The 27,249-nt window shown below is 39.8% G+C and overlaps 1 protein-coding gene across 11 annotated transcripts in view; it reads right to left on the bottom strand.

Annotated features, from left to right (window-relative positions):
* Positions 1–27,249, bottom strand: part of Btrc (beta-transducin repeat containing E3 ubiquitin protein ligase) — a 179,591-nt gene that overhangs the window by 102,091 nt on the left and 50,251 nt on the right. For 4 of the 11 annotated variants that reach the window (XM_075974209.1, XM_075974211.1, XM_075974217.1 and 1 more), the window contains exons 2-3: positions 26,568–26,609; positions 5,207–5,314 (exon numbers count right to left, since the gene is read on the bottom strand). In XM_075974209.1, coding sequence (XP_075830324.1) covers positions 5,207–5,314; positions 26,568–26,609 — 150 coding nt within the window. Of the gene's footprint in view, positions 1–5,206; positions 5,315–21,007; positions 21,067–26,567; positions 26,610–27,249 lie in introns of all 11 variants that reach the window. The other 7 variants (XM_075974210.1, XM_075974215.1, XM_075974213.1 and 4 more) reach the window with 3 other exon arrangements.

Here is a 27,249-nt window from a genome sequence, read left to right as displayed (position 1 = left end):
ATCTGCCTTTAATTACTCCAGAAACTAGATGTATCAAAATGAAACAATGCCAGTATTAATGTTTTGAATACAGTTCATTCAAATGTCCTTTCTAGCTGGGCAGTAGTAGCACATACGCCTTTAAAATCAGTGCACAAGAGAAAGAGGTAAGTAGATCTCTGTTGACAACAATTTCAGGCCAGCCTGTTCTACAGGGTAAGTTCTAGGACTGCCAGGCGATACAGAGAAACCTTATCTTGAAAACGAAAATAAAAGTCCTATCCATTATTGTGTTGTTGTTGTTATTGTTGTTATGGGGGTTATCTATGTAGGCCAGGCTGGCTTCAAACTTGACTTGTAGCCAGACTGACCTTGAATTTATGATCCTCCGGCCTCCCCCTCCAGACTGATGAAATTACAGTTGTGTACTTTCACATCCTGGAGGTTTATTATAGTTAGTTAAAGAAATTAATAGTATTTTTCTACTCTCATTTCGAACAATAATTATCATAGAAATATTAAAATTAGTTTTCGGTCTCTCAAAAATTTTTTGCCTTTTTTTCTTATTTATTCTTTTCTCATATATTACAGCCTAATCACCTCCTAGTTCCTCTCCTACCTCCCCTCTCCCCCACATCCGCTCCTTCTCCTTCCCCTCAGTAAAACTGTGTGTATGGTGGCACAGCCTATAATCTCAGCACTCTGGAGGAAGAGGTATGAGGATTGGTATAGGTAAAGGCTACATAAGGCCTTACCTCAAAACAAAAAAAACCAAGCAACAAAAATGACAAGTTACTGAAACAATCTTTCTATAACCACAGTGTTACACATCCAGCCAGGTCAAATTTGTGCTCAAATCCTTCCAGCACCTTTGTCCATGATGCCGAGTCCTAAGTGATTAGGTGATCAATAGCTTCCTTAGGCCTTTCTCAGTAAGTTTCTCCTGTTTCCTCTGTAGTCTCTGAAGTAGTTGTGTCTTGTGTGTGTGTGTGGGGGGGGTGTTAACGCACCGAGCCATACCTGTCCTCAGTCTAACTCTCTGTTTAAATGATTTCCACTTGTTTAGATTCTCAACACAGGTTACCTGATCCTTCTTACCCCAACTCTGAAGTTAGACCATGATTACCTTGTTTTATTTATGGTGCTACAGATAGAATGTAGGGCTCTTTGCACACCATGCCCTTACCACTTAGCTCTAACTCTAGGCAGGTCCCTCTCGTAAACAATCTACAATTTTTCTACACATTCTTTATAGAATCAATCAGTTTGGGGACATTATGCTTTTGAGATGATGTGGCTTCATAGCTCTCTTGCTTATTTCACAATGGCATATAAATATAAAAATAACGTAAAATATGACACATATGTAAACATAAACAGATGCAAAACTATGAAATTTGGGCTTCTATATATACAAAGATAAATAGGTCTCATCACATTCACAGAATAGGTTATGACACCTATGTAGTGAAGAATTAGCCTTATTCAAAAAGAAATTTGGCCTTTGCCCTTGGTTACCAAGAGATGGTCTCTAGGCTTCTTGAACTCTTGCTGACAGAAGGGTCTCTGTTTGCCTGGGAACTTTAGATACTAGAAATACAATCTACATTGAGTGCTTGAAGTCACACTGTATCAGTTTCAGCGCCAAGAGGAGATAGGCTTAGTGTGGCCTACAGGGATGGGCTGGAGACTAAAAGCCAGCCATGCAGGTAGTAAGTGAATAAGTCACAATAAATATGACTTTGAAGATTGGTATAGATCACCATACACTGTGGCTGGGAGACTATAATACCATCCATGGTTCCACAAATAAAGAGTGATTAAAAATTCTACATTGCAATTCCTCCAAGATCCTTTCCTATATGTCTCTTCCGGGTTTTGTTTATTTGTTTTTTAATTAAGTACTATTTAAAAATTATTTATTTAGGGCTAGAAAGATGGTTCAGTGGTTAAGAGCACTGGGTTTCATTCCCAGTACCCACATGATGACCCACAACTATCTGTAACTCCTGTCCAAGGGGAACCAACAATCTCTTCTGGCCTCTGAAAGCACTGTATGCATGTGGTACACAGACATACACCCATACACATAAAATAAAATATTTGTGAGTCTGCATTTGTGCATGTGCGTGTGTGTGTACACAACCGAGGACTGGGGGAGTAAGTTCTCTTCTGCTACCTTAAAAGATCCAAGAATTGAATTCAAGTTCCTAATCCTTACCCACTGAGCCATCTCTCTGGCCCTTGGATGTCTCCTTTGGATAAGTTTAACCTGTATCCTTTTCCTGTTAATAAACTGTATCACTGTTTTCAGAAAATTCTTTGAATACTTTCAAATAAATGATCAAACCCGAGAGTGACTGTGGAGCCCCAACATGCATCTAAAGCGAGGCCAATCTTGAAGAGCCTATTCCCTGAGACTTTGCAGGCTAGTCAAACTCATTGAAACCATCTAAAAACCAAAAGGATCAAACAGGGCTTGGTGATACACACCTATAACTCCAGGATTCAGAAAGCTGAGGCAGGATGCACTAAAGTTCCATGTCAACCTGGGCTATAAAACGATATTCTGTCTAAAACAAAACAATAACAAAACAAAACCAGAAAACTCAAAATCAGCAATAGGTTGGACTCAGTTCTTCTTAGGTCAGTACTTTCCTCAGCAGGACACATCGTTTAAAAAAATGAACAAAAAACAAACTTAATAAGACAATTCATTCTGAGATGAACTAACACTCTCAGATTATTATATATACTCTCTAACAAAGCAACAATGTATATGATGATGATGATGAAAAGCAACAACTATTACCATGTGTTCATTCATGTCCACAGTCACCACTTAACAGATCTTAAAAAAGAGCATCAGAAAAAAAAAAGAGCATCAGAGTAAAACAATTTATTCAAGATCATACTACTAGTGACTGACTCTGGTTTGAATGAAAATGACCTCCACAGGCCCACAGGGAGTGTGGCACTATTAGGAGGTGTGGCTTTGTTAGAGGAAGTGTGCCACTGGGGGTGGGCTTTGAGGTTCCAAATATTCAAGCCAGGCTCAGTGTCACTCTCACCCTGTTATCTGCTGACCCAGATGTAGAGCTCTCAGGAAACTCTCCAGTATCACATTGCCTGTGTGCCACCATGCTTCCCGCCATGACAATAACAGACTAAACAACCGTAACTCAGCCTCAGTTAAATATTTTCTTTATAAGAATTGTTGTGGTCAGAGCTGGAGAGATAGATCAGAGGTTAAGAGCACTGACTGCTCTTCCAAAGGTCCTGAGTTCAATTCCCAGCAACTACATGGTGGCTCACAACCGTCTGAAATGAGATCTGATGCCTTCTTTTGGCGTGCAGACAAACATACAGACAGAATATTATTCATAATAAATAAATAAACCTTAAAAAATTGCTGTGATGATATATCTCTTTACAGTAATAGAAATCCTAACTAAAACAGTGACAATGTATTTAAAAAGATTTACCTATATTTGGAGTCAACATGCTTTATAGTTTTAGAGTATAAGTAAAGGAAGATTGACATTAAACTGTACAAAGGAAAATTAAAGTCTCCAGCAGGATCATTAATTAAATAGTATCACTGAAGACTGGTAACTGTCAGCACTTACTTCCTTTCCTTAAGACTCAACCATGGGTACTTTCATATTTAGTTACAGCTTGTCTATGAATTTCCTCTGAACACATAATCAACTGCATAGGTTAAAAACAACTAGGTAAGAACTGGAGATGGCTCAGAGGTTAAGAGGACTGGCTACTTATTCAGGGTTCTGAGTTCAATTTCAGTGCTCACAACCAACTATCATGAGATCTGGTGCCCTCTTCTGCTGTGCAGGCAGAACACTATTACATATTAAACAAATCTTTAAAAAACAAAACAAAAATTGGGTCCTCTGTGAGAGTAGTAAGTGCTTTTAATTTGAGTCATCTCTCCAGTCCCTAAAAATTTATTTAAAACAGGTTTTGTGATGTGAGGTGGTAACCACTTATAATCCCAGCACTTGGAAGGTGGGGGCAAAGTCAGAAATTCAAGGTCATCCCTTGGCTACTAGTAAGTTTGTGGCTAGCCCAGTCTATATGAGACCCTGTATCAAACAAAAACAAAAAACAAAAACAACTAGGTAAATAGCTGGGCATGTGGCCCACTCCTATAATTTCAGCTTTGGGGTAAGCCTGTTTGTTCTACAGAGCTTAGTCCTGTTACACACACACAACACACTCTCTCTCACACACACAAATTAAAAAAAAAACAATTTAGGGAGCTGAATAGCTTAATGCTCTTTCCAGATGACCTGAGTTTGGGTCTCAGAACCCATGTCTGGTGGTTTACAATTGCCTGTCAGACACAACAGCTTCAGGGAATCTGACCCTCCCTTCTGGCCTCCTTAGGCACCTGCATACACATAAATAAAACTAAAATATACCTAAAAGGAAAAAAGGACTATTTTTAATATTATTATAAAATGTTAAACACAAATTCCAAATACCTGAAGTGAATAGACAACACTTCCACTAAGTCCATAAGCTCTGAGCACCAAATTCTTTCACTTTCCTCTCCAACGTTCCATTCTCTTTTTCTATAGCTTCTCTTACATCGTGGAACTGACCTCTTGGCCTCTAAGAAAGACTGAGAGGAGCTAGAGCCCATCAATCATGTAAGACAACTGGACTGTCTCAAAATGAACAAAGTATCTACAGCTTTCCCACTCTGAAACTAGAAACCATCTTTAAGATACAAGTCACAAATAGTTCTGTAAATTATACACGCATGGATAGTAACATAGTAACTCAAGCATTCTCAACATAGCAGTTATCATATGAAAAACATAAAATGTGTGTACATCTAATTTCAATCATCTAATCACATGATTTGATCTTATGAAGGTCCAGAGTAAACAGTACAATATGAATTGCTATTTAGATTATTTTAAAAATTAGTATCATACTTCTTTAAGATCTGAAACCCACCATCAAGCTGTGCTATGTCCATTTTGACAAGCCAATTATGATAAAGATGTTTTAAAAATAGATTAAGTTTGGGTCTACATTAAAAGTAAGTCATTAAAGAAATACTGAGTGATGTAAAATACAGGCTATATAATGGAGAAGAGGTGGATGTAAGTAAAGCACTGGAAAGAAAGAAAGAAAGACATACTAATGAATTAGACACACACACCCCACCAACAACCCACAGAGACAGAGAAAGTACCTGGAAAGCTGTGAGTGCGCCAGTCCCTGGGTTATACAGGCATCGCAGCGAAGGCATGCTGTCCGCCAGGCTGGAGCAGCCCAGCCACAGAGACCTGGGCATAGAGCACTGCAGAGAGAGGACAACTATGAGATGGGACAGTATGAGACAGGATGGCAGATTACAGGAATTTTCAAGGGTTGGTTGAATGCAATATTCAAGTTGTAGCTGGCTTTTATGATAGAAACACTGGGAGAGGGTAAGGTGCAGTCTCACTATGTAGCCTTAGCTTGCCTAGAGCTCGCTGTGTAGACCAGGCTGCACTCTGCCTGCCTCTGCCTCCCAAGTGTCACTACGCCCAGCTATGAAAGAAACATGTTCAAGAAACACAATATATAGTGATTCTAACCCCAGAGAAACCCAAAAGGAGCCCTAGTAGCCAAAAGGCAAGAAAGAGAAAACAAGTTAGAGTTCCAAAAACCAAGTATGCCACAAAAGCTGTCCCCATTTTCTACGATTATACCCAAACTAGGAAAATTACTTCTTAAACAGAATTGACTGATCCATTTCCTTTTTGGACCTTACCCACCTTCTATAAATCATCATAAATAATATAGACTAAACAGAAAAAAGAGAACTTTGTGGTAGCATTACTATATGAAGAATGGTAAAATAGAAAACAAAATACCACATGAAAACCATAAAAACTTTTTTTTTGTTTTTTTGTTTTTCGAGACAGGGGAGAACTTTTTTTAAAAAAAAGAAAAGAAAAAGCATTGTATCCCTAGGGCCCCAACAGCAGCTAACTCTGCACAGTTTGCATATGCTTTATGTAGCTGGTTAAGTCTGTTATTCATTAACCAAAATGCACAGTTAACCATAGCAGCTGCCTCTTCATCTTTCCAGATGGATTAAAGGGGGCAGGACAAGAAGCAGTTCAAACAGAAACAAAATAACAGGAAGAAGAGAAGGGACTCTGAAAGCTGAGGTACTAAAACCTTCAGCAAAGAAATTATGGGAGAGAAGAGTGTATTCAGTAGGCAAAAAACTACCAGTTCTAATGACACTAAACATTGTTATTATTGTGCTTTGAGGCTAGGAGAGGGTAGTTTGCAGGTGTGTGTGTGTGTGTGTGTGTGTGTGTGTGGCAATCAGGGGTCAACCTCAGGTGTTGTTCCTCAGGAGTCATCCACCTTTTTTCCTCGAGATGAAGTCTCATCTGGGACTTGCTGACTAGACTAGGCTGGCTGACCAGCAAGAGCAAGGGATCCTCCTGTCTCTGCCTTATAAGAGCACATGCTCAGGTTGTTTGTTTTTTAACAGGGATGCAAGAGCTGGAACTCAGGTCCTCACGTTTGCCTGGTGAGCACTTTACTGACTGAACCATCTCCCTGAGCTCTGTTTAGTTTCATAAGATACTATGTATGACAGAATGGAGCCTACATCCGTCATGTTTCTCTAAAAGTTCTCCGGGTGAAGTTTTGTCCATTAGCTTGAGCACTATGATAGTACCCAACCACACTCAATGAAGATAGATTTTAAAATAGAGAAGTCATTTATTCACAGCATGTGAGACAATGTTCTGGTTCTGGGGTGGGGGCGGTTCAAGACAGGGTTTCTCTGTAGCTTTGGGGCCTGTCCTGGAGCTAGCTCTTGTAGACTAGGCTAGCCTGGAACTCACAGAGATCTGCCTGCCTCTCCCTCCTGAGTGCTGGGATTAAAGGCATGCAGCACCACCGCCTGGCTGGTTCTTTTATTTTTTTAAATAATTAGCAGAAATTGCAGCAGGATGCAAGATACAGTATTCCCTACTCAGACTGCCTATATAATAACAGTTGCTAAGCTCCAAATATGATCCAATCTAGACTCCTGCTTAAAGGTCATTTTCCTCATTTTACAGTTCAGTACTTGTCTATTCATGCTCATGAATTTAGAAAATAGCACAGAAAGTAGAGACTAGAATCCATACCTACTGCTTCCTAGAACTCTCCTCCTGCCTTCATCATCCCTATTTCACAAAGTGGGGATGGAGAACTTCAAAGATCTGCTAAAGGCATCACTAGAAAACACAAGTCAAACGGTGACATCACCCACAGCAGCAAATTCTATTTACTCCAGAATTTCTTTACCTCAAGCTACAACTTATTTTACAAACAGCAGCTAAATGAATAGTTGTCTTCAGTGGTATATTATGCAATTCACAATGGCTCCCTAGATTGGCTGTATGAAACCAAGCACATTATCAATCGGATCTGCTCTCGCTGCCTTTATCTACTCACCTTCTCTATCATTTAGCTGGCTCTGCCACTTCAGCTAGTTAACTACTTTGATAGTCTACTCAAATGCTTATCTGAGCCCTAACATATTTAAATTTGTAATTCCCGTGCTCTTTACTTCTGCCATCTACAGCTATTATTTAAGTCTGTGTCTCCCTGGCACTATATTTACTTGATTGTAACAGGATTGACATTATCCTGTCCAGATGATCCCGGCACTTGAAATACTCATTGGGAAAAGAGAACAAAGGGGACAGCCAGGAGGATTTAAAGATTCTATCTCTTGAGAATCCCTGCTCTGTACTGAGGAACCAAGAATGCTTTTCTTGGGCAGGAAAGATGGCTCAGCTGTTAAGAGTACTGGCAGCTCTTCCAGAAGAATGGGAGTACAATCCCCAGAACCCACATGACTGTAACTCCAGTCCCTCAGAATCTGATGCCTTCTTCTGGCCTCTACAAGCACTGTATGCACATGCATGCAGGCAAAACATCCATATGCACAAAATAAAAATAAAATCTCAAAGAAAATTTTAATTGAAAAAAAAAGTATGCTTCACTGCCTTTCCTTCCAGACAGCTTGTCTCATATACTGAGCTCCAAGCCAGCCAAGACTACATAGTGAGATCCTGTCTCAAAACAAAACAAAACAAAAAAACAAAAACATGCTTCAATGAAATAACTTTCATAAATTAGTTACATTAAACTTTCTTAGGGCAAATGTTCTTACAATTTATTTGGTAAGTATTTATTGAATGTTTTTCTTATTCTGGACACCAGATACAACAATGGACAAAAGGAAAACTGCTTTTTGGTGCCACTTGCGACAGAGCCAGAACTTCATGCATAATAGACAAGCAATCTACCACTGAGTTATAATCCTAGCCTTTAAAAACGTGTCCTTTCTTAGCTGGGTATGGTGGCTCACAACAATAATCCCAGACCTTGAAAGACCGAGGTAGGATGATTGCCTATAGTTCATGATCAGTTTAAGTTTACACAGTGAATACCATGATAGCCAAAGCTATTAGCAAACTGGCATCAAAAAACAAAAACAAAAGAAAAAAAAACTTTTCCTTCATGGAACTTATAGTCTAACAACATCCCATCAGCATTAAATCCCCATACATTAAAATTTTCTAATATAAGATGGGCGGTGGTGGCGCACGCCTTTAATCCCGGCACTCAGGAGGCAGAGGCAGGCGGATCTCTGTGAGTTCAAGGCCAGCCTGGTGTATAGAGCGAGTTCTAGGACTAGTTCCATAGACACTGAGAAACCCTGTCTTGAATATCCAAAAAACAAAACAAAAAGATTCCTAATATAAAGAAACTTGCTGTTAAGACTTACTAACTATTACGTTTTTCTTTAGAGCTCTGGTGCATTTATTAAGTGTTTGGTTAAAGCTGATGAGTAAAAAAGGAGTGTCATTCTGAAGGAGATTTCAATTTGAGATATATGAGAGGCAGAAAGGATTAAAGTACATAAAAAAAATGTGATGGAGGGAAACAGAGTAAGCCTGGAAGACAGATATCAGGAGGCAGAACTCACACGTGCTAAGCATACTGCAGCCCTCTGCACAACGCACAGTCGGCACTACTGGGTCTAGAACTCAACCAAAACCCCTTCATCCACACACCTGGGACTCTTCCTTCTCATTACAATGCACATATTTATTTGTATTTGTGAGAGTTTCACGGTTACGTTTTGAAAGCATTTCTCCCAGGAATTATTTGTCTCCTGTTCTCCATGTGAATCTGTGCTAGTTTTTATTACCACCTGATGAACTGTTATCTGAGCTTCTTTCAATGTTGTTCATTCTAACAGTCCTCCTCATTCATATATCCCAATCCTCCATCAAAACTCCTCTAACCACTAAAAATCTGAAAGGGGCTTACCCTATCTGCTTAAACTAAAATTTCAAAATAAAATTATGATCAATAATGAGCCACATACACCCAGGGAAGCCACTATATATACCAGTGTGATTTCTAAAATAGTATTAACTTCCAAATACCACACAGAGGATGCATTCTTGATTATTACAAGACAATTGGTATGGGTATGAAAACTGCACTTGAATATAGTCGGATTTGCACATTACCATAAGATTTTACATATTAAGGCTCAATTTAAAAACCAATTTTCAAATTGGTTTGTATTGTAATAATTAATCTTATTCATACTGGTAAATGCTGCTTAAATCTTTGAGAAAAACAGATCATTACAAAATAAATGGAATAGGCTCTAACTTTGCCAGTTTCCCTTCTTTCTTCAGATTTAAGAACATTTTTTAAATGAAGGGAGAGAAAAGACAAAGGAAACCTGGACAATGAAAGTAGAAAACACTGTCATCTTGGCTGTTATGATCATATGCATTCTGTGCCTTTCAGGCCAATTTATGGATCAATTTTAAACAAGGATATACATATTCTGTCCATTTAATACATATTTCCTTTGATGGAACAGTCAGACCTGTGATCCCAACTACTAGAGACTAATGCTGGAAGATCACACATTCAAGACCTGCCTCATCTATGGAGTAAGTTTAAGGCCAGTCTGGGCAACTTGGCAATACCGTATTTAAAAAAAAAAAAAGGTTAAAAGGGGCTGGAGATACAGCTCAGTGGTAGAGTGCTTCCCTAGTGTGTGTAGGTTCTATCCCCAGAACTGAAAAAAATGTTTGAAAATCCAGGTATGATGACACATGCCAGTAATCCCAATTCATGGAAATCTAAAGCAAGAATATTGAGGTTAAAATCATACTGGGCTCTATAGCAAGGCCATGTCAGGCTAATAAATATTTAAGAAGCACATAGCTTTCTAACTAAGGTTTGGGCTGGCCTTGCCTTTTCTCTTTGCAAATTATATTTAAATTTCTAAACCCCCATCCTCTCAACTCCTTTGCTGGGGGAGCAAACCCAGGGCCATGCTAACACTTTGCCACTGAGTCATACCCAAAACCCTTAATTTTTTAAATAAACCAAAAAGAAGTGGGGGGGGGTGTCAATTCACCAACTAAAGCTATATTCCCACATTAACTTTTACTAATCATTCATATCAAAAGCTAGAAAGTCAGATAATAGACAACATCTTATCCTGTGTAAACACAGTTCTGCACAGAACACACTCGTTTCTTCAGCTCATTTTCTCTCTAATCTCACCCCAGATGACTCTCCTTGGCAAAACTGCAGAAAGCCAGACTGAGGAGATGGCTCAGCAAGTAAAAGTGCTTGGTGAGCAAGCCTTAAAAGTCTTAAGATCTGAGTTTCATCCCCAGAGACCATGGCACATGCACACATGCACACACACACAAAACACAGTAAGTAAAAATAAAATTCAAAGTAAAAACATTCTTAAAAACTTTAGAAAGTTAAAGATTACAATACTTTGTTTAAACTGCTTAATTTCTCCAACTATGTAAGTTCATCAGCTTTTAAAACACATATATGGAGGTTGGAGAGATGCTTTAGTGGTTAAGAACACTTACTACTTTTGCAGAGGACCAAGGCTGCATTCCCAGCACCATGGATAGTGGCTCTAACCTGCCCTTACCTCTAGATCCAGGGGACACAATAGGCTCTTCTGGCCTCTGTTGACACCAGGCACACAAGTAGGCAAAATGCCCATACACATAAAAATATATTATGTGTATATATGCACACACACACACACACGAGCTAGAGATGTGGCTCAGCATTTAGGAGTACTTGCTGCTCTTGCAGGAGACTGGAGTTTATTTCCCAGCACACACATTAGGCAGCTCAAAACCATCAGCTCCAGAAGATCCAACTACCTCTTTTGGCCTTCACCCTAGTCACGTACCTCTACCCACACTCAAATGCACATACCAACACACCTCCCACATACACATAATTTAAAATCTTTTTAAAAAATAAAAAAGCCTATGCAAAATAGAAGGGGTGCTAAACGAGTTTCTAGTAAATCCAAGATTAAGAGGGAAGAATGAAATGTTGCAACAAAAGGTGTATGGTGCTTCAAGAGCATAGCATCATGTGCCTGTCATGTTCAAAGGTTCAAATCCTCCCTGAGAACCCTGAGAGCCTGCACTCCTCCCCCACACTTGACTGCCTAAAGTAACGCCACAGATACTTTTCACTGATGGAGGGCCCTCAAGGCAACGGGCTGTCCTCAGCATTTACTATATGAAAGCTGAATGACAAAATCTCCTAAACTCAGGTCCCTGTTGGTCAAATTCTAGGAGTAATAGAAGCTATAATAATCAACAACAAAAAGATTGCTGCACTGAGAGTTTATGTATCCTTAAACCATGGCAAAGAATTCTCTTTCCACTACTTTATCAACTAAAAAAAATTCAGGCCAAGAGAAAAGTAGTATTCCTTATGCCTTATAAGGCATTCAGACTCTTAACTTACCAAGTCAATGATCACCTTTTAAAACTTATGTTTACCCCAACCCGGGGAAAAGTCTGTGCTTGTAACCAGGCGGTGGCGCACGCCTTTAATCCCAGCACTCGGGAGGCAGAGGCAGGCGGATCTCTGGGAGTTCGAGGCCAGCCTGGTCTACAAGAGCTAGTTCCAGGACAGGCTCCAAAGCTACAGAGAAACCCCGTCTCAAAAAACCAAAAAAAAATAAAATAAAATAAAATTTATGTTTATTTACTTACTTATTTATTATGAGAAAGAGGTGGTGCACATGCCATGGTGCACATGTGGAGGGAACAGGACAACTTAGGGAGAAGCAACTCTTTCCTTCTACTAGGTGCTCTTGGATCAGGTTGTCAGGCTTCATAGAAGGGGTCTATGCCTGCTGAACCATCTTGCTGACCAATCCATCAATGATCATCTTTTAAGGAGTCCTATTTATTAATTCATTCCAAAAATGAAACTATCTCCTTGTACAATGAAAGATGATCAAATCAATTTAGCTTATTACACAAAGTTGTAGAAAAACTAAATAAGGGTTATAAAATTTGCAAAATGTGCCGGTCGGTGGTGGTACATGCCTTTAATCCCAGCACTTGGGAGGCAGAGGCAGGCAGATCTCAATGAGTTCAAGGCCAGCCTGGTCTACAAGAGCTAGTTCAAGGGCAGGTTCCAAAGCTACAGAGAAACCCTGTCTCGAAAAAAAAAAAAGAAAAAAGAAAAAATGAAACAAAATTAATTTGCAAAATCCACTATTATTAATAATAGGCTCCCAAATGTGCCAATTCAATTTCGAAATGTTCTGGGAAGACAGAATGAACTAAAGTCCATAACAACGGTAAATTCATCCACCAATCAAATATTTATTCCTTATGACCAGAGTGGACACAGCTGTATATAAAGAGAGATCTAAAGTTTATCAGATGGAAATTGTTTACTAAAAAATTTTGCTTCCTTTAATTATTTCATTTAAAGAGTTGTTAGTATTGTTATTTCTACAGAAAAAGGAGCTCAGAGACATTACAGTGACTAAATGGCAATGGCAGAAATGAGGTCGAGGTTCATCAAACACCTACTCTCATGTAATTTATACTCCTCTGTGTTCATACATATGCAAGCATGCACACATGCACACATCTGCAGTGTGAGCACAGTGCTGGGAACTGAAACCAGAGCCTTGAGTATGATAAGCAAACATTCTAAGCTACACCCTAATATATATTTTATTTTAGGAGATAAATTAACAGTCACTACAAGAAGGCATAAAAATAACACTGTGTTAGGCAATAGGTGCTATTAATGTTTTTTTTTTTTTTTTTTGGTTTTTCGAGACAGGGTTTCTCTGCGGCTTTGGAGCCTGTCCTGGAACTAGCTCTGTAGACCAGGCTGGTCTCGAACTCACAGAGCTCCGCCTGCCTCTGCCTCCCGAGTGCTGGGATTAAAGGCGTGCGCCACCACCGCCCGGCCAGCTATTAATGTTTTGCTTTTTTCAATATTTAGAAAAATTCAAAGTCGGGCGATGGTGGCGCACGCCTTTAATCCCAGCACTCGGGAGGCAGAGGCAGGCGGAGCTCTGTGAGTTCGAGACCAGCCTGGTCTACAGAGCTAGTTCCAGGACAGGCTCCAAAGCCACAGAGAAACCCTGTCTCGAAAAACCAAAAAAACAAAAACAAAAACAAAAAAAAAAAAAAGAAAAATTCAGACATATGGGCTGGAGAGATGACTCAGCAGTTAAGAGCACCGACTGCTCTTCCTGAGGACCCGGGTTCAATGCCCAGCATCCACATGGCAGCTCACAACTGTCTGTAACTCCAGTTCTAGGAGATCTGACATCTTCACACAGACATACATGCAGGCAAAATATGAATTCACAAGAAATAGAAAATCATTAAATTATTTTTAAAAAGTTCAAACACAGGCCTTAGTTCTATTGCAGCAATATCACTGTAAGTTAATCACGTATTTGCCTCCTCTCCTTGATTGCTTAGATTGTTCCTCGGTGATATGATTCACGTCTTTAAAATTCCCAATATGCTTTCTGCTTCTTACTTGCAGTTCAAGATGTAAGCTTTCAGTTCTGCCCTAGATGTCTGACCCTGCTGCCTATGTGTCATCATCATGGACCTAAATAAACTCTTTGTCTTATAATTTTCTTTTACTCTTGCCATGGCAAATGTTCATTTGTTTTTCTTTTTGGTTTTTCAAGACAGGGTTTCTCTGTGGCTTTGGAGCCTGTCCTGGAACTAGCTCTTGTAGACCAGGCTGGTCTCGAACTCACAGAGATCCGCCTGCCTCTGCCTCCCGAGTGCTGGGATTAAAGGCGTGCGCCACCACCGCCCGGCCGGCAAATGTTCAAAAAAAAAATGTGTCCTTAATCATTAGATAACAGTGCAAAGCACATACCAGAGAGAACAAACCACTGCTCTAGTAAGTGGTTAAGAGGTTCTAAACTACAATATTCTGTCTAGTAAACTGGACATAAAAATAGCCTTTTAATGCTGTAAGTCTGAGGTAAGTTAGTCTGAGATAAGGACTTGATTCAAAAACAAAGCAGGGAAGGCATTTTGAAAGTCACATATAGAATTGCATAATTTATTAAGACATAGGGAGCCAAAGATAGTTTAGGGGTCCAGTACTTACAGACCCTAGAGAAGTAAGGCCTACTCATAAGACTGTTGTAACCACCAAACTAATGGCCATGAAAAGGTGAGGAAGAGAAGACTCAATGGCAAATTATAAAAAAAGGAAGGGGGACAAATCAGAAATAACTCCAATATTTAAAACCTGAATGACAGGCTAGAGAGATGGCTCAGAGATTAAGAACCATGGTGGTTATTCTTGGCTGTCAACTTGACTACACCTGGAATTAACTAAAACCCAGCTGGCTAGGCACACCTGTGAGGGACTTTTTTTCTTAATTAAATTGTTTGAAGTGAGAAGACCCATTTCTAACCTGGATCATTGAGGTGGGAATCTGGAACACACCTTCTGCTGGCAGCCTATGTAAAGGACATGGAAGGAGGAAGATTGCTATTGCTCTCTTTGTCTGCTGGCTCTGGCTCTCGATTGCCCTAGCAAATTCATTTCACTTACTGGCATTAAAGGCAACTTCTTTAGGACTCCAGTACACACCTGAAGAAGAGCTAAGTCATTCAGTCCCATGGACTTAACAATTACTCGATTCTTGGACCTTCCATTGGTAGACAGCCATTGTTGGACTAGCTGAACCACAACTTGTATGTCATTCTAGGAAGTCCCATATACATGTATACACATATATACTCATACACACACACACACACACACACTCATTCTATAAGTTCTGCTCTTCTAAAGAACCCTGACTAATACAAGAACATTTGCTGTTCTTCCTGAGGACCTGGGTTCAGTCTCCAGCACCCACAAGGGGGCTCATAACCACCTATATCTCCAGTTCCAAGGGATCTTCTGTTGTCCGGGCACATACATGCACCGAAACATACTGACACACATACATAAATAATACAAATAAGATATGTTTAAAAACAACAACAAACAAACCCTAAGTGACTAAGAATGGCAGAGGTGGACTCTGATTCTAGGTGAGAGAGCAGTCTGGAATCATGAGAAGGATGTGAAAGTAGAAAGATACTGCATGAAGGCTTGAGTAAAAACCTTTAACAGGAGCCAGGAAAAGAGTGAGGAGCTAAGCATTCGTTGTGCAAATTTCAAGACCTGAGTTCACACAAACCACAAAAAGATGGAAATGATAGCACATGGTCTGCGATTCCAGTGGTCTATATAGCAAGACAGAAGGCAGAAACAGGAGAATCCCCAAAGGATTCTGGCTGGCATACCCAACGCAAATTAAGTGAAAGTCTGACCCAAACAGGTGGCGATAATGTCCAACACCTGAGGCTGTCCTCTGACTTCCATACATCTGACCTGGCATGAGGCTATCTTGGCTCATAAAAACCCAACAAGCACACACACGCACACAACGCACACACACACCCTCTGAAATGACTACATACATACATATAGACGTGTATGTATGTGTGTATGTATGTATGTATGTATATCATCCTTCTTTAAAAAAAACAAACATATCTTATTTGTATTATTTATGTGTGTGTGTGATTTACCTCTATAGACATGCAGACACATTTGGTTAAAAGTGCTTTTAAAAATAATATGTACTGCTGAGCTGTGGTGGCAAATGCCTTTAATCCCAGCACTCAGGAGGCAGAGGCAGGAAGATCTCTGAGTTCAAGGCTAGCCTGGTCTACAGACTTGAATTCCAGGATAGTCAGGATTACACAATGAAATCCTGTCTCAAAAAACCCCCAATAATAGTAATAACAATATACTAATTCATTTTCATTCTTACTTAATGTCAGTGATTTTAAACATAAGCTCTTTCAATAAAGTTTTATACACACAGACACACACACACAGACACACACACACACACTCCAATTACACTAAAGGTATGGTGGTGTAACACACCTTTAATCTCAGCACTCAGAAGCAGAGGGAGAGGCAGCAGGCAGATCTCTGAGTTTGAAGCCAGCCTGTTCTACAGAGTGAGTTCCAGGACAGCCAGGGCTATATAGAGAAACCCTGTCTCAAACAAACAAACAAACAAACTGACTGACTGAAGCTTTTTAAAAAATATAAGTGCTAACTCCCCATCGTCTCCTCCCTATTCAAACAGTTCCACTAAACAGCGAGGTAGGCATGGGCTAAGCAGGCATTATGCTGAGTGACGGCAGTGGACTCCAAACAGCATGAGAATGGTATCTCTGAGAGGAGATGGGTCTGACTAGAAAGCAGTGAACAGGAGGATGACCTGGGTGTTCACACCCACACCGAGTAGTGCAAGGGGCAGGAGCAGCAAAGGTCCCTCAGGAGGGCACAGGTACTGCTGGAGATGGAGAGACCGTGGTCTAGAACTCAGTTTCAGACCCAGGTTTTAAAGGTAGAAAGCAGATTGTACAAGTTGACAAATGACCCCAAAACAGTAAAAAATGCTTCCATGTGATGTATGGGGTAGAAAAGTGAGAAAATAATATGTGAGCAACACAAGATGGGTTATAAAGGCGAACTGACAGGTTAAATAGCATAAGAGTTAGGCTTCTCAGAGGGGAAAAGCAGAATGAATGCTGCATTGCTGAGTTATAACTGAAGATACTACTGTGACACAAATATATCTTGAGAAAGGAAGTACACACACACACACACACACACACACACACACACACACACACACACACACACACACCATCTAAGAATGCCTAGGCTTACTAAAGCCCTAGTAGCAATAAACACAGTTGATTGTCTTATATACCATTATTCACTAAATCAGAGTCTTAGAATATTGCAGAAAAAACAGGGTAAACTCATAACAATCTGAAAAAAAGTTAGATAGTGTTAACAGATTATAATTGTGGCAAGCAAACTGTAACATGCTCCCCTAATGGCTTCTACCTCCTGGTATCCATGTCCCTGTTTAACCCCATCCCCTTGTGTGGGTAGGTCCTAGAAGCTCGCTTCTAAGGGAGTATGCCAAAGGTAATCAGATGCCATTATCCATGATTAGGTTACATAAAGTTAACTGCCATCTTGCTAAAGACTGAAGTGTCTGCTTGACTTGCATGATTTAATGAAGCAAGCAGTCAGACTGAAGAGGACCACATGGCAAAGAATGAAGGATGGCCTTCAGACAACAATCAGATAAGAATTGAGACACTCAGTCCGCTAGCTCTTGAGGAATTCTGCCAACTACACCTTGAAAGCTTGGAAATCAGTATTTCTCATCGAGACTTCAAATAAGACAACAACCAAACCAACACTTTTGTCCTTGTGAGAACTTTAGAAGCAGAGAACCCAGGCCATCTGTGCTCAGAATTGTTACTTCAAAAATCAGAGATACTAAATGTATCCTATTAATGTTATAGGTACGTTAGTAAGCTTGATTGTGGCAAACATTTCACAATGACTATGTATATGAGAACATGTTGTATATGTGAAATATATCATTTTAATTGACCAACTCTAACAGAATGAAAAAAAACAGAATGGAGAAAAACTGTATATATTTGAAAAGAGACAGATGTGAGAAAATTTTAGGAAAATGCCTGAATATAAGTCAAGGCATAGCATAATTTCAATGAAAGGGTCAGCACTTTTGAAATTTAGGAGCTAATGAAGACTTAAAAATAACTAAGGGCCCAGTGAGATGGCTCAACAAGTAAAGGTGCCTGCCATTAAGCCTGATAACCTGAGTTCAACCCCCAGGAGCCATACAGAAGAGAGAACTGACTTCCAAAAATTGTCCTTTGATTTCCATGTACATTACAAACACATACACACACACACTCTTTATACACACACACACATATTAAAAAAAACAGCTAGGCAGTGGAGGCACACACCTTTAATCCTAGTACTTGGGAGACAGAGGCATATGGATCTCTGTGAGTTCGAGGCCAGCTTGTCTATGGAGTTAGTTCCAGGACAGCCAGGGCTACACAGAGAAAACTCTGTCTTGAAAAACAAAAGGGCAAAATAAAACAAGAATAAAAAGAATTCCATACATAGCAATCACTTTTTCTATGCCTTCACAAATTGCTGTTCTAAGTTCAGTTCAGTTCTGACCATTTATCCTGTGTTGTGAAATATCTAAATAAGAACTATTTATTTGTAGGTTTGTTTGTTTTGCAGCTCTAGTTGCCCTAAACACACTATGTAGACCAGACTGGCCTCCAACCTACAAAAATCTGCCTCTCAAGTGCTGGAACTAAAGGCATGCACTACCCTGTCCAGTATTATATGAGAACTTAGAATATGAGAGCTTTTCCTTTAATGTGAAAGTGTTTTCTCAGGAACATCTTCATCTTTTCAAATGTCACAATCATTTTCTTCATTTATGTTAACAAAATTCACTTTCCCTAACTTCCTGTGGCTACACATCTAGACATTTTAATATTATATCATACAAACCGTGATATCATTATTGGCTACTATTTCTTCTTTACCATCTTTACCTTTCACTCAAACTTCAGTTACTATTTTTGTTACTCTGTTTTATCTTTGTTCCCCAATTTTCAATTCTAATTATCAGTATTTACAAAATATCACAGTGGGAAGAGACCAACACAACTAAATACTTTGTACATAAACTTAGTAACAAGGGAGCAGCCTCTAATCAGTAGCAGATTTTGAAGACATGATTGACCAAAACATATGTTTTTTTTGAGTTACCATGGACTGGAGAATTGGTAAAAAGACATCTGCATACTGTGTAATTATAGTTAACATACCAAGCTAACTGAAATTCAAACCATGCTATTGGGAGGACTGGTTTTACTTAACTAAGTTGTAAATGAAATTTCTGTATATTGGAACTGTGCAAAATGAGAACTTAGAAAACATTTAAAGTTACTTTTTACTTTGGGATTTTTCTGTTTTGTTGAGACAGTGTCCCATTATGTAACCCAGGCTGGCCTGGAACTTCCTAAGACAGGAGACTGTCCCGCCTCAAATGTCGGAATTACAGCTAAGAGCCATCTCACATGGCTATTACGTGTAAAAGACAGGCAATAGGACTTCAGCTTTTACCATGGTATCAACCACCACAGCCACAAAAACTGGGTGCAATATGTGAGGAAAATATTTGAAGATAATGCATAATGACAGATGAATGAGGTGGCTGCTTCCATCAGTGACATGAAAAAGGGGAACCCAGAGCATAATGGGACTACATACTTGCAACCCAGAGTAGAACTTATAGAAGATAAAGAGATTAGATTAGAATTAAGAAAAGTGTGTCTTAAAGGAAAAGCCTTCAGATAACTCAACCTGGAACTCACTTCCTCTTTAAATGTGTTCTTGAGTATGAAGCTCTTTCTATACGTGGTGAAACTCCACAAGACTAGGCAAATGCCCACGACAGAGCTATAAGCACCACAACTAGAAATCACAAAAACCCAGGGGAATCTGTTTTCTGTTTTGACCAGTCAGATTGCAGAAACCTAAATGAGACACTCAAAAAACCTAAGACACTAAAATGTGACAGCCCCAGAAACCTAAGTCATTTATACTGATACACTCTACCAGAATAAAGGTCACTTGAAATCTATCAAAAAAAAAAAAAACCTTAAGAATCCACGAAAACAGCATAAAGCTGATCTACAAAACCAACCAAAATGAGCTCAACAGTTTCTCCCTCTCCTCTCTCCCACACTTCTCTAAGATAGGATTACTCTGTGTAGCCCTAGCAATCCTGGAACTCACACTGGAGATTAGGCTGTCTGTCCTCCAACTCAGAGATCTGCCTGCCTCTGCCTCGCCAGTGAGGAAATTAAAGACATGTGCCACCACTGACCAGCTGAGCTCAACAATTTCTAAAAAGAAAAAAAAACCACAGATGTTCAACAATATAACATTCAGTGTCTAAAACTAAACTTAAGATGGACACAATAGCACAAAGCTGCAAGCCCAGCACCCAGAGGCTAAGAATAGATTGGAATACAGCAAGACCAACACCCATCCTGTCTCAAAACAAAATGAGATTTTCTAAAAAGAAAAAATACAATATCTGAAAAGGTAATTTCACAAGATAAGATTTTTTCCTACAAACCGGGCGGTGGTGGCGCAAGCCTTTAATCCCAGCACTCGGGAGGCAGAGGCAGGCAGATCTCTGTGAGTTCGAGGCCAGCCTGGTCTACAAGAGCTAGTTCCAGGACAGGCACCAAAAAAGCTACGGAGAAATCCTGTCTCGAAAATCAAAAAAAAAAAAAAGATTTTTTTTTCCTACAGATTAAACCTTGTTGGACAAAAATGTAAAAATATAAAAATATGAAAAAAGCAACACATACTATGATGCACCAAGAGAAGAAAACTAAGAAAACAAAAAGAAAATGAAAACAGGTTGGAGAGTTGGCTCCAGGGTCAATAGCACTGGCTGCTCATCCAGAGGATCCAGATTCAATTCCCAGAACTAAAGGCAGCTCACAACTGCCTATAACTCCAGTAGTATCAAGGAATTTGACACCCTCACACAAATATACATGATTGTAAAACACCAATACATCTAAAGCAAAAATAAATCAATAAATCCTTTAAAAAGAAAAATACAAAAAGGCAACAAAACCTCACTGACCTGTGAAAACTATCAACAGGTGTAACATATGTATATAACTGGTCTTCCTCAAAGAAAATCTGTGGGGAAGAGGGAAGAAAAAAACAAGCAGAAAATACTTTTGAAAAGAATAGTATTCCCAAATATATGTCAAAGACAATAAAATATAGGAAAAGTGCCAGAAATATAAATATAACACTCCATGTTTTAAAACGTCTTCATCCAAAAACTTCTTTGAAAAAAATAAGCAGGTTGGAGAGATGGCTCAGTGGTAAAGTGTTTGCTGTGCAAGTCTGAGAATCTGGTTCAGATTCCCAGCACCCACATACAAGCCAGGTGTGGGAGAACTCACTTGTAACCCAGCACCCACATACAAGCCAGGTGTGGGAGAACTCACTTGTAACCCAGCACTGGGGAAACGGGGATGGTGAGTAGAGATATACGATCCCAGGGGCTTCTAAGATCCTAGAGAAGCTAAATAAGAAGGTGAACCCAAAGACAAACATATAGTCATCCTCCTGAATATTAACCTTCATCAGGTGATGAAAGGAGACAGAGACAGAGTCCCACATTGGAGCACCGGACTACAACCAGAAGGTCCAAATCAGGAACAGGAGAGAGAGCACGAGCAAGGAACTCAGGACCGCGATGGGTGCACCCACACACTGAGACAATGGGGATGTTCTATCGGGAACTCACCAGGGCCAGCTGGCCCGGGTCTGAAAAAGCATGGGATAAAACCGGACTCGCTGAACATAGCGGACAATGAGGACTGCGGAGAAGTCAAGAACAATGGCACTGGGTTTTGATCCTACTGCACATACTGGCTTTGGGGGAGCCTAGGCTGTTTGGAGGTTCACCTTACTAGACCTGGAAGGAGGTGGGAGGTCCTTGGACTTCCCACAGGGCAGGGAACCCGGTCTGCTCTTCAGGCTGATGAGAGAGGGGGAGTTTATTGGGGGAGTGGAGGGATATGGGAGGCGGTGGCGGGTAAGAGACAGAAATCTTTAATAAATAAATAAATAAAAATTAAAAAAAAAAAACGATCCCAGGGGCTTGCAGACTAGCCAAAATGGTGTGCTCCAGAGTCACTGAGAGGTCCCGTCAAAACAACAAACATAAGTGGAGGCTGGAAAGGTGACATCCCAAATAAGAGCTCTTCCAGAGGACTTGGGTTCAATTCCCAGCACCCACATGTTGGCTTCCAATCATCTGTAACTCCAGTACAGACAAAACACCCATGCGAATGAATGAATGAATGATTAAAAAAATGAGGTGCATAGATGCACTCACACACGCAACTTAAAATAATACAAACAGCCTGGGGGTGGTAGTACACATTTTAATCCCATCACTTGGGAGGCAGAGGCAGGCAGATCTCTGTGAGTTTGAGGCCAGCCTAGTCTACGTAGAGTTCTAGGACAGCTAGAGCTACAGAGAAAGGCCCTGTGTTGAAAGAAAGGAAAAAGGTGGGGGGAGAGGGAGGAAGGAAGGAAATAATAATATTACAAAAGTAAATAATTAAGATACAGGGCAAAAAAGGAAGGCACCTGACACTGACATCTACACACTGACATGCATGAATGCTCAAGCACATGCGCGAGCATGTATGTTTACACAAACATACACATGTGTGTATGCATCCATGTACAAAACACATACACAAAACATGTATTTGCATAAAATAAGCAATTTAAGCAAAAATAATGAACTGCAGTGTTCACAACACACATAGAAGTAAAACATGACAAAAAATACAGAGTAGAAAATAAGAAAGACCAAGTGTGAAAAGAAGTTATTTAAGAGACTATGGTAAATCCAGGCACATATTGTTTTACAAAGCAAACATTTTAAAAGTATGTATTTAATAAGGGTCTATTACCCAAAATTTATAAAGAACTTTTCAGGAGACAGATAACTCAGTCAGTAAAGTGCTTGTGCAAGCATGAGGGTCTGAACTTGATATTCAACATCCCGTAAAAAACAAAACATGGGCCGGGCGGTGGTGGCGCACGCCTTTAATCCCAGCACTCGGGAGGCAGAGGCAGGCGGATCTCTGTGAGTTCGAGACCAGCCTGGTCTACAAGAGCTAGTTCCAGGACAGGCTCCAAAAAAAACCACAGAGAAACCCTGTCTCGAAAAACCAAAAAAAATAAAAAAAAAAAAAAACAAAACATGGTGGTGTGTGCTTACAATACTGGAGCTAAAGACAGCAAGAGCCTGGGGCTCACTGGCCAGCCAATCTATAGTGTGCTCCTGGCTAACCAATGAGAGGTTTTGTCTCAAAGAATTAGGTGAATGGCTCTTGAGAAATAAAACCTGAGGTTGACCTCTAGACTCTACACACATGTACGTACATATGCATGTGACAAATACACAAATAAGTTTTTTTTTATTTTTAATTTTCGAGACAGGGTTTCTCCATAGCTTTTTGGTCCCTGTCCTGGAACTAGCTCTTGTAGGCCAGGCTGGCCTCGAACTCACAGAGATTCGCCTGCCTCTGCCTCCCAAGTGCTGGAATTAAAGGCGTGCGCCACCACCGCCCAGCCACAAATAAGTTTTGTGCTGGAGATGTAGCAAAATAAAAAGCTTGTCTTGTATGTATAAGCTCTGAGTAGAAGAATGAAAAGAAGACGAGGAGGAGGAAATAAAACAAGAGTACTTAGGACATGCATTCTGGAGGCTGAGATAGGAGGACTATCTGAGTCCAGAAACTTGATAGCTTATATAACAACAACAACAAAAGCCAAGTAATCCAATTTTAAAATAGGCAAAAAAGTCCAAAAAAATCTCTAAAAAAGAACAACAACAACAAAAATAAATAAATAAAAAAGCCAAAAAACAAATGGCCGAACCCCAAAAAGCCCTGTGAAATTTCTATATAGCAATTCTCAACCTGTGGGTCATGATCCCATTGGGGGTCAAAACGACTCCTTCCTGCATATCAGATATTTACATTATGATTCAAAACAGTAGCAAAATTACAGTTATGAAGTAGCAACAAAAATAATGTTATGGCTGGGGGTCAGCACAGCATGAGGAACTGTACTAAAGGGTCACAGCATTAGAAAGGGTGAGAACCACTGCTCTAGAAGAATATGCAAATGATAACAAGCAGGTGAAGATTGTTCAACATTATGGAAATGAAAATCAGAACAACCACAGAGAAACCCTGTCTCGAAAAACCAAAAAAAAAAAAAAAAGAAAAAAAAAATAAAATCAGAACATACACTTCACATCCAAGTAGGATGGCAATTCAAAAAATACTGGGGTCAACCAGATACTTCAGGACAGGGCGTGCCAAGACACCCAGCTGTGCTGGGGCCTTGATGTCAAAGTACAAAACAATCGCGGGAGAGGAACTAATGCTAGGAAGGATGGAGAATAAAACAGGAACCTACAACATGCTGCTGGTGGAGACAGAAAATAGTTCAGAAATGGTGGGAAAAGTTTGACAAATCTCAAAAAGTCAAACAGATGACCATCCTAGCAACTCTGCTTACCCATATATATAAAAGAATTGGAAATAAGCATTCCATCAAATACATGTACACATATGTTCATAGCAGTATAATTCAAAATAGTCAAAAATGTGCAAATGGCCTAAATATTTACCAATAGTTGAGTGAAAAAATTGTACTATATGTTAAACAGGACATTATTTAGTCACAAAAACAAACTGAAACATGCTGTAACATGGATGAAACTAAAAAATACTGTGCTAAGTAAAAAAAAAAAACAGAAACAAAATATAAAATATCCAAAACAGGAAACACACGCAAACAGAATATATATTGGCAATTGCTGGAGGAGAAAATAGACTGACTGTATAACAGGTATAAGTTTTACATGGTACTGATGTGGGATTCCCCTCTGTATGCTGTGAATATCATTGGTTAATAAGAAACTACTTTGAGCCTATAGCAGAGCAGGGCAGAACAGAGGTAGGTGGGGAAAACTGAATGCTGGGAGAAAGAAGGTGGGGTCAGGGAAAAACCACGTAGCCCTGCTGGAGACAGACACCAGAACTTTACAAGGTAAGCCACAGCCTTGTGGAGATACACAAATTAATGGAGATGGGTTAATTTAAGATATGAGTTAGCCAGAAATACACTTAAGATATTGGTCAAACAATATTGCAAATAATATGGTTTCTGTGTGATTATTTTGGGGCTCAGCAGCCAGGAACTAACTAATTGCCTCCAACAACACAGCATAATAGAATTATTCTGGAATTAAAGATTGTGGATGTGTAATCTTAACATTTTATGCATTTTAAATGCATATTACAGAACATGAAAGTGGACACTTATGGCTCATACATTCAGGAAGCTGAGGCAGAAGGATAGAAAGCTAGCCTGGGCTGTATAGCAAGAGCTTGTCTAAAAGAAGTATATTTTAATGTCTAAAGGAAGCATTAAAAAAATTCCTGCTATGCCATCAGAAGAAATAGAATAACAAAATTTAATTAATCCAAGTTTAAAAACAGATGAGACAAATAGCAAGTGGATTGTTTAAACTTAATCATATAAATATCTATATGTGTGAGCGTGTGTGCATGTGTGTGTGTGTGTGTGTGTGTGCATACACACTATACAATAACTAGTCACCTGTGGCTACTGTGCACATAAATGATGGTATATTCTGAACATAGCTGTTTAAATACCCACTGAATTTTTTTTAAAAATGTAAAACAAACCATCAATAACTTTACACTGAATGCATGCTGAAATGATAAAGAATACTGGGTCAAAACACATTATAAAAATGTGAACTGCTTTTTTCACATCTTTGAAATTGCTTCAAAATTTAAAGTATTTCAATCTCCCTAATAATAGAACTTCCAACTGATAAGCAAAATAGGGGCTATAGCTCAGTGCTTTATCTTATCTACCATGTGTGAGGCCCAGAAATCAGTATCATGCACAAAAGAAAGGGAAGGAGGGAGAACATACAGTTCTGTAACCACAGTTTGAGACTTTAACACATATCCTTCAGGTACTTGAGAAAAGTCAGCACAAGGGAATGGGGAATGCAGGAAATGAAGCTGGCCTGATGACTTAACCCAGGCACCACACCCACCAGCACAGTGCGCATACTCTTTTTTTAATATTTATTTATTATACAATATTCTGTCTGTGTGTATGCCTGCAGGCCAGAAGAGGGCACCAGACCCCATTACAGATGGTTGTGAGCCACCATGTGGTTGCTGGGAATTGAACTCAGGACCTTTGGAAGGGCAGACAATGCTCTTAACCTCTGAGCCATCTCTCCAGCCCACATACTCTTTTTAAGTACTCTTGTTATCAGGACAGAGTGTATGGTGGCGCATGATTGTAGTTTAAGAGACTGAAGCTGCAGAATGTACTGCTGACCAGCATAATTATCAGAAGGTGACTAAAGAGGGTCCTAGTTCCATGCATGACACAGTAAGCACATGCCTCCTGTATCTACCATTGAATTCAGATAACAAAAATGACCAGAACACATGGAACAGCTATTAGAGGCCTCTGAAAAGTAAATAGTAGCAAGTGGGTGGGAAGAGGACCTTAACATAGTACTGAACCAACAATGAATTTACCTTTTTATTATTCCTCCAATATCCACCAGCCGGAACTGCAGCCTGAAACCCAAAAGTGAGCATCAGTGTAGGTACAGAGCTCCAGAAAAAGCCTAATTCTAGTTCAAGTTCTGTAGTGTATCCTGAGAGAATTAAAAAATCTCACATTTCTCTTTAAATTCTCTGCATATCTCTAAGCAATCCCATGATAAAAGTCAAAGAAACAGTGACCCACAGGAACACAGAACTCTGAAAGAGGCCCACTCCTTTGACCAGAAGGGAGAGGCAAAGCTTCACTGCTTCCCACCACCCCAACCCCTGCCCCTTATCCCTTTCATCATTTACTCCCACATGAATTATTAACATTTTTCAGACTTAAATAAATCCCTGCCTTTCTAGATACAGGACTGAAATAAGTAACCCTAAGAAACTAGATAGTACCAATACTCAGACAGGGGAGAAGACTCCAGGAAAGCAATCCCGTGAAGGGCTACTGAACTCCAGTGTTTACCCCACGCTGCGTGTGGGTGGATATAACAAACAAGCAAGCTAGACTCTCAGAACTAAACTGTAACACAGTCCACCAACCAGATCCCAGGGCAGCCACGAGTATTAGCAACAGACACAGACCTCAATGCTGACTGCAGAGGCTTGCTTAAAGCTGGGATAAGATGGTGGACCCACAAACTCACAGTTCTCTTCT

Source organism: Microtus pennsylvanicus, chromosome 5 (genome assembly GCF_037038515.1).
Source record: "Microtus pennsylvanicus isolate mMicPen1 chromosome 5, mMicPen1.hap1, whole genome shotgun sequence".
Taxonomy (NCBI): Eukaryota; Metazoa; Chordata; class Mammalia; order Rodentia; family Cricetidae; genus Microtus; species Microtus pennsylvanicus.
Note: the sequence above shows the minus strand (reverse complement) of the source record. Positions and strands in the feature narration are given on the sequence as shown.